At 38.8% G+C, this 9,088-nt stretch overlaps 1 protein-coding gene across 3 annotated transcripts in view; it reads left to right on the top strand.

Moving 5' to 3' along the window:
• PIBF1 (progesterone immunomodulatory binding factor 1) overlaps nucleotides 1–9,088 on the top strand; it is a 263,961-nt gene that overhangs the window by 130,152 nt on the left and 124,721 nt on the right. For all 3 annotated transcript variants that reach the window (XR_002773386.1, XM_003789727.3, XM_023513174.1), the window contains exon 12: nucleotides 4,634–4,784. Coding sequence is in view for 2 of the 3 variants with exons in the window: in XM_003789727.3 (XP_003789775.1) it covers nucleotides 4,634–4,784 (151 nt within the window). In the remaining variant the exon portion in view is untranslated. The remainder of the gene's footprint in view (nucleotides 1–4,633; nucleotides 4,785–9,088) is intronic.

The following is a 9,088-nucleotide window of genomic DNA, read 5'->3' as shown; positions in this document are numbered from 1 at the left end:
AAGAAGGTACAATGAGACAAATATCACACTTTAAAATGTATTCTTATATATGTATCACACTTTAAAATGTATTTTTATATAAAGAGATATAAGCAACTGTGGGAGGCCAAGGCAGGTGGATTGCCTGAGCTAGCAGGTTTAAGACCAGTCAGAGCAAGAGCAAGACCTCTGTCTCTAAAAATAGCCGGGCATTGTGGTGGGTGCCTATAGTCCCAGCTACTCGGGAGCCTAAGGCAAGAGAATTGCTTGAGCCCAAGAGGTTGAGGTTACTGTGAGCTATGATGCCACACACTCTACGAAGGGTGACAAATTGAGATTCTGTCTGAAGGAAGAGGAAGAAAATTTTTTTAAAAGATAAAAGCAAAAATTGTAGGTATTGGGCAGTGCCTGTGGCTCAAAGGAATAGGGCACTGCTCCTATATACCGGAGGTGGTGAGTTCAAACCCAGCCCTGGCCAAACACTGCAAAAAAAGAAAAGAAAGAAAAATGTAGATGTTACCTACTTCTACAGCAAATCAGTGTTGAGCGTTTAAAACTTTTTGAAGACATTCTTCAGGAAACTGCTGCAATTATAGTCTGTTGCAGCTGATTCTCCCACAATTCAATGTTACTGTCGGTAGCTGGTTGCAAACCAGATCAATTTTGTGGCATCCAAAAGACTGCAACTTGCAGTTTGAAAACCACTCTCCCATTGACCTGTCCACTTGGATGCAGGTGACTCTAACATTTTTACACAGCTTTGTAAAACTTGAGTTGATAAAACTGAGACTTGGAGAATTTCTTTACATTTTCTGCCTCTATTAAATGGCTTGAGAGGACAGGGAATATTCAGTTATTGTGTCACCAATGCCTAACAGTGCCTTTCTCATGGTGGATATTTGACAAATATCTAATGAATGAACGAATGGTTTGATTAAGACTAATATATTACCATTGTTTGGATCTTTTTGGTGAATTCCAGAAAGTGTTTTTAAGACAACTCTTAATTTATAATGAATTTAGAGAAAAATAATTTTATAAAGAGTAAAAATTAATGGACTTTTATCCACTATTCTCATTGATTTGTAAACTTTTTTTTGCCTAATTATTAATTAGCAAAAGTTTCCAAATCACTAGCTTAATTTATTTTTCTTTGTGCTTTTTATTTTTTATTAATTGATTGATTGATTGAGACAGCCCATCATCCAGGCTGGAGTGCAGAGCGCACAATCATAGTTCCATTAAACCTTGAACTTCTGGTTCGAGGAGTGATGCTCCCACCTCAGCCTCCCAAAGCACTGGGGCTACAGGTGTGAGCCCCCACACTCACCCAAAATTTCTTCTTAAAACATCACTTCATAAAAATTCCATCTTTGGCAAAACACAGTGGCTCACACCTGTAATCCTAGCACTCTAGAGGCTAGGGTGGGTGGATAGCTTGAGCTTAGGAGATTGACACCTAAAGTGCCTGAGCAAAGTGAGACCCCCATCTCCACTAAAAATAGAAAAAATTAGCCTGGTATGGTGGCAAAGGCCTGTAGGCCCAGCTATTGCAGAGGCTGAGGCAAGAGGATCACTTTGAGCCCAAGAGTTTGAGGGTCCTATAAGCTAGGATGACACGGCACTCTACCAGAGTGGGAAAAAAAAAAGTCCATCTTCAATATTCTGACTCTTAATCTCTTTAAGCATCCATTTCAGCAGTTTTTCTTTGCATGGTGTTTTTATTGGGCCAAAAGTGGGTACAAATGAAAAAGTATCTACTCTAGGAGAAGGTATTTACATGCTACAAATCTGACAAAGGACTGAAAACCAGAATCCACATAGAACTCAGTCAAACTAACAAGAAAGGAGCAAACAGCCTTGTTAAAAACTGCACAAGAGACATCTCCTGAGGACAGATGAATGGCCAGCAAACACATGAAAAAATGCTCATTGTCCCTAATTATCAGAGAAATGCAAATCAAAACCACATCGAGATATCACCCAACCCCAGGGAGAATGGCCACCTCACAAGTTCTAAAAGCAACAGATGCTGGTGTGGGTGCTTAGAGAAGAGAACATTCATGCACTGTTGGTGGGGCTGCAGACTAGTATAGCCTTTGTGGAAGGAAGTACAGAGAGTCCTTGAAGAACTAAAAGTAGACCTTCCATTTAATCCTGCAATCCCATAGCTAGGTATCTACCCAAAAGAAAAAAATCATGTTTACTATAAGGACACTTTGCACTTGAATGTTTATAACAGTTCAATTCACAATTGTTATAAATATGTGGAAACAAACCAATTATCCTTCAATCTATGAATGGATTAATAAACCATGGAAGACGACTATTCAGCAATAAAGAAGATGGAGATTTTGTGTCTTTTGTAACAACCTGGAAGGATTTAGAGAACATTTTCCTACGCAGAGTATTGTAGGAATGGAAAGACAAGCATCACATGTACTCAATACTAAATTGAAACAAGTAAATTAACAACTATAGGCCCAGAGGAGAGAAAAACTCAGTTAAATTCTAGTGGAGGGGAGGAGTTTGATAAGTTCCCACCCAAAGGGTACATACATGAGTACATGGCACACTCCCTGGGTGAAGGGCACAGCTACAACTTGGACTTGAACTTAACAGATGCAAACAGTGTAACCTAATCATCTGTACCCTCCTATTAATCTGAAATTAAAAAACAAGAAAAAGTCAGCTGTGGGAATAGTCATTGAACAATACATTGACTGATCCTTCTTTTTTGATAGTGGAATTCATAATTGTCATTAGCCACTAGATTCTTAATTAAGAATTACATCCCCATATAATGAATTTTATGAATGCCCTCGTTTCAGTGAATAGTGATTTTGTTATAATGCATTAATAAATTTCTAGAAAATATATCCTGACCAGCAGGAAGAAAGAAGAAATAATACCAAAATATGAATTTTGTTTTTCTGACCCAATCAGAGACACTAGAAATCATACAAAAATATTATTTCTATGGTATTCCTTCTCCACCCTCCAAAGAAATGTATTTGGGGTGTGGGTGATGATTTTTTTTTTTTGGCGGGGGCTGGGTTTGAACTCTCCACCTCCGTCATATTGGGCCGACGCCTTACCCTTTTGAGCCACAGGCGCCACCTGATGATTTTTTTTTTTTACTTTGCAGGGAAATTTTATTGAAAATTAAAGAAAATGACATGGAGTATATTAAGAAAAATTAAATTATAATTTTTGCTTATTAAGAACTGTAAATAGGTCTTTATCTTCTTTTTCTAAAATGAACTTTATGTCATTAGAGAAAATAAGTTGTCTTCAGAAGTGTTTTAATTGGGCAACTTAGGATAATTAAGTCAGTGGAACTCTATTTCCCTGAGCTATTTAGTATAGAGTTCTTGCAATTCTATTTCTTATTATAGTAACAGTATTTTGCAGCACTTCTATGTTCTAGGCACTCTGTTAAAGGGCATAAATTTATCATCTCATTTAATCCTGAAAATTTAAAATCATTAAATCCTTTAAACCCAACAATGTTTTAAAGCAGGCCTAGAAGGAAGAAATAATTGCCTAAGTTCACAGCTGGCACGTGTCAAAACCATATTGAAATCCAAATCTTTCTGGCTCCAAACCATATTCTTAACCATAGTAGTCTGTTGCCTCTCCAGAAACAGTACATTACTCATAGGGTCTTAGGAAGCAGGTGTAGTACCACTCCATAATTTAGTCTGTACTAGTAAGTAAATTGTGTGGGTAATTAGAATTCATTTCAAGAGGTAAAGCATTCCTTCGTCAGTAGAAGCGTCTCCTTTGTTCAGTTAATTCATTATCCTCATGGTGTTTCCTTCAGTGAGTTTCCATTGAAGAGTGAAAGACTTTTTGGTCTTATAAAAAATAACTCCAACTTCCATATCTTTTGTATCTCACTTTTAATTAATGTTTTTATCCTTTTTTCTTTACATTTTCTGATACCTCCCCAAGCAGCACTTCGTATTTACTGTTTGATTTGCTGCTTTGAATTTCTGACTATTCAAGGAACCAAAAATGTCATTAAAACTTAGGGAAGGGTAAGGTTAAGCCAGCCTTGATGGAAAACGGTGGACTTGTTATAAGTGAGGATATCGTTTTTACACACAGCTTTGTAAGCTTTTCCTCAAATAGCTATGAGTGCCAGCTAAGGAATCCCCAGTTAAGTATGATTAACAAGCAAATAATAATCTGACTCCCAGAACTATTTCTGGGTTTTAAATTTGTTTTGTATTCAGCTTATATAATAATTCATAATTTTGAATTCAGAAACCCAAACATTTTATCATAGAAATAAATGTGCAGTGGAAACTCCTTAGTTGACTTCCTCCCTACTTGCACCACCTCCTTAAGTTCACCTAGTTTTCAAAGACCAGACACGCACCACAGATAGGTGTAAGTACAGTAGGCCTAGTTCCTACGTTGACCACCTCCGTGTATTGAAGTTTGTTAGAGTTTCTTAACAACTTACAGAGGTGCTGCTGTATTTTTTATTCCTCATTAATTATCCCACTTGAGCGACTTTATCTTAATATTTAAATAATTAAAAAGAGAAAAGACATAAATGTAGTATGACTTTTTCTCGTGCTTTTGCCTTAACCATTAACCTACCTAATTCTGCCTTTGTCATTTTTTTTTCTTTCACTGTTAGGTTTTAACAAAAGAATTCTATAGTCTCCAAGCCTCTTCTGAAAAACGCATTACTGAACTTCAAACACAGAACTCTGAGCATCAAGCAAGGCTAGACATTTATGAGAAACTGGAGAAAGAACTTGATGAAATAATAATGCAAACTGCAGAAAGTAAGTGCCCCTCACCACACATACACACACACACACACACAACTGTTTCTTTTTCTGGGAACAAAAGAAATGTGGCATTGTTTCTAAAACTACTTTGGTATATCTCCTTAAAATCTAATTGGTAACCATTTTTTAAAGAATATTCTGCATTTTAAATATTAATTTGTCTTATCCTCAACAGTTATAGTCAAAAAAGAAACAGGTTAAATATGATAGATTTATCTTTTTATTTAATTCACTCATTCAACAATTATTAAGTATTTACCTCTTCCGGGAACAGGAGATATGGAGTTCTCGCAAATAGTTCTTGACTCCAAGAGGTTTCTAGTCTACTCTACAGGGAGAAAGAAACATATTAACACGTAATTGAAGTAGTGAGATAAGTGCTATAAACAGTAGATATGTAGTTCTCTGTCAAAATACAGAAGAGCTCATGAATTAATTCCACCCTTGAGGCGAGGAGTGTATAAGAGGGGAAATGACAATGGAAAGAATCTTGAAGGAAGAACAGAAATTTATTAGATACTGGGTGTGTTGGCTCAAACCTGTACTCCAGCACTTTGGGAGGGCAAGGTAGGAAAATCACTTGAGACCAGTAGTTCAAGACCAGCCTGGGCAACATAGCAAGACCCCATCTTTATATATATATATATTTTTTTATAATCAACCAGGCATGGTGATGCATACCTATAGTCCTAGCTACTTGGGAGGCTGAGGCAGGAGGATCCCTTGAGCCTTGGAGTTCGAATCTGTAATGTGCTGTAATCACACCTATGACTAGCCACTGAACTTCAGCCTGAGCAATATAGCAAGACACTATCTCTTTAAAAAAAAAAGAACTATGTCAGAGGACTTACACTGCCTTACTTCAAGCCTTAGCATAAAGCCGCAATGTCAAGCTAGCATAGTACAGGCTTGTGGAAAGACAAGTACAGCAACAAAAAAGATTAGAGAACACAGAAACAGATCCATATTTAAATGATTTTTAACAAAAGCAGCAAAGCTGCCTCCATATACCATTAAGAAATGAATAGCTGTCTCGGCACCTATGGCTCAACCGGCTAAGGCGCCAGCCACATACACCTAAGGTGGCGGGTTCAAATCCCCAGCCCGGACCTGCCAAACAACAATGACGGCTGCAACCAAAAAATGGCCAGGCGTTGTGGCGGGCGCCTGTGGTCCCAGCTACTTGGGAGGCGGGGGGCAAGAGACTCGCTTGAGCCCAGAGTTGGAGGTTGCTGTGAGCTGTAATGCCACGGCACTCTACCCAGGGGGACAGCTTGAGGCTCTGTCTCAAAAAAAAAAAAAAAAAAAGAAATGAATAGCCAAGCCATGAATTCAGAAAAAGTAAAGGTACTTTTATATCTGACAGAGGAATAGTATCCAAAATAAGAAAATACTCACTAAATACAGGTTAAACAAAAACTGGTATCCAAGTGTGGTAGGTGAAAATTATCCTCAGAAAGATGTCCATTAGCAAAGATGCTAATCTCTGAAACCTGTGAATATTTTACCTTAGAAATCAGCCTCTGGAAGCTGGAAACGGCAAAGAAATAGCTTACAGCCTCTTGACCAAACTATTCCTGCTAACCCTTGACTTGAGCCTACTGTAACTAATTTTTGGATTTATGATTTCTAGAAATGAAAGATAATAAGTTTGTAGTCTTTTAAGCCATAAAGGCTAGCAATCTGTTATAGCAACAATAGGGGGGAAAAGAAGTTTTTTTTCCCTGAAACAGTTTATGTCACCCTCTGTAGAGTGCTGTGGTGTCACAGCTCACAGCAACCTCAAACTCTTAGGCTTAAGCAATTCTCTTGCCTCAGACTCCGAAGTAGCTGGGACTATAGGCACCCACCATAGTGCCTGGCTATTTTTTTGTTGTCATCATTGTTGTTTTAGCAGGCCCTGGCCAAGTTTGAACCCACCAGCTGGTGCATGTGCCTGACACCCTAACCACTGAGCTATGGGTGCCAGGCCGGGAAAAAATTTTTTTGAGAGATGGAATCGTGCTGTATTTCCCAGACTGAGATGCAATGGCATGATCATATCTCACTGCAGCCTCAAACTCTTGGGTTCAAGCAATCCTCCTGCCTTAGCCTCCCAATGGCTAGGACTTCAATTGTGAGCCACCACACCTGGCTAATTTATTTTTCACTTTTTGCAGAGACAGGGGTCTCACTATGTTACCTAGGCTAATCTCTAACTCCTGGGCACAACTTCTGGGATTACAGATATGAGCCACCACACCTGGCCCCAGCATTAGGAAATTAATACATCAGAATATATAAAGAACTCATAGAGCTCAAGGATAAAAAGAAAATAGTCCTATTTAAAATATGACCAAAGATTTGAACAGACACTTTATAAAGAAAGATTTGTGGGCTCGGCGCCTGTGGCTCAAGTGGCTAAGGCGCCAGCCACATACACCTAAGCTGGCGGGTTCAAATCCAGCCTGGACTCACCAAACAACAATGATGGCTGCAACCAAAAAATAGCCAGGTGTTGTGGCGGGCGCCTGTGGTCCCAGCTACTTGGGAGGCGGAGGCAGGAGACTCGCTTGAGCCCAGGAGTTGGAGGTTGCTGTGAGCTTTGATGCTACCGGCACTCTACCCGGGGAGACAGCTTGAGACTCTGTCTCAAAAAAAAAAAAGAAAGATTTGTGAATGGCCATAAGTTCAGTGACAGTATTCAATGTTATTAGTCCTAATGGAAGTGTAGATTAAAGTCCCAGTGACATTTTGAAAGGTCAAGGCACAAGGATCACTTGTGGCTAGGGATTTGAGACCAGCCTAGGCAATATGGAGACTCCATTTCTACAAAATATAAAAATATTAGGTGGGCATATTTGCTCAGGCCTGTAGTTCTAACTACTGGACAACCTGAGGCAGGATTGCTTGAGCCCAGGCATTTGAGGCTGCAGTGAGCTATGATGATGCCATTGTACTCCAGCGTGGCTAGTAGAATGAGACTCTGTCTTAAAAGAAAAAAGCTTAATGGGATACCATAACACACCCACCAGAATGACTAAAATTAGAAAGAGTGGCTGTACCAGATGTTGGCGCAAATGTAAAAGCAACTAGCCGTGTCATAGAAGATAATCAAACAGCCTTATCAGTCATCTAGCAATTCCATTCTGTTACTTACCCAAGAGAAAAGAAAGCATCTGTGCATTAAAATATTTCTACTAGAATGTTCCCAGGAGCTTTATTTGTAATCGGAAAAACTGGCAATACCCCAGGTATTTGTCTTGTAAGAAAATAGTTTAAATAAACCATCATATGTTCATACAGTAGAAAACTACTTTACAAAAAAAGAAACAATGGACTAAACAACAAGGATGAATTTGAAAAACATCATACTTACTATAAGAAGCCTTTCCCTAAAAAGTTTCTATGACCAGCCTGAGCAAGAGTGAAACTTGTCTTTACTAAAAATAGAAAAACTAGCCAGGTATAGTGGCAGGCACCTGTAGTCCCAGCTACTTGAGAGACTGAGAGAAGTGGATAGCTTGAGCCCAAGAGTTTGAACTTGCTGTGAGCTATGATGCCAGAATACTGTACCCAGGGGGACAAAGTGAGAATCTGTCACACACACACAAAAAAGCTTCTACTATACAATTAAATTTATATAAAGTTCTAGAAGAGGCAAAATTAATCTGTGGTTCAAAAAAAAAAATCAGATGATTAGTTGTCTGTAAGGGTGGTTGTCACCAAGAATTAACTGGGAAAAGATACATAAGGAAACTTTGTAGGTTGTAAGAAGTTCTGTATATCTTGATAAGGTTTGTGTTCCACCGTGTGTACATTTCATAACTTTTATACATTTCAACTTATTGAATGGTAGACTTTGAGATTTTAACTTTCGCCATATGTAAATTTTATCTTTTAAAAGAGAACTGACTGTAAATACTGACCTATAATTGATGATCTGCATATTGAACAATTGAAGGGTAAAATGTAAAGATATCTGCAACTTTCTTTGAAATGCATAAAAAAATAAGATGGATGCATGGGGCAGATGTAGGAATGGGAAGATGTGAGGTAAATACAGAACAGTGTTTAAAAAATCCAGATATTGAGGGCAGTGCCTGTGGCTCAAGGTGTAGGGCGCTGGCCCCATATGCTGGAGGTGGTGGGTTCTAACCCAGCCCCAGCCAAAAAAAACTACAAAAAAAAAACGTCTAGGCTCGGCACCTGTGGCTCAAGTGGCTAAGGCGCCAGCCACATACACCTAAGGTGGTGGGTTTAAATCCAGCCCAGGCCTGCCAAACAACAATGATGGCTGCAACCAAAAAATAGCCGGG

The sequence above is a fragment of the Otolemur garnettii genome, unplaced genomic scaffold, assembly GCF_000181295.1.
Source record: "Otolemur garnettii isolate 467f Iridium unplaced genomic scaffold, OtoGar3 scaffold00036, whole genome shotgun sequence".
NCBI lineage: Eukaryota > Metazoa > Chordata > Mammalia > Primates > Galagidae > Otolemur > Otolemur garnettii.
This window is presented reverse-complemented; position numbering and strand designations above follow the sequence as displayed.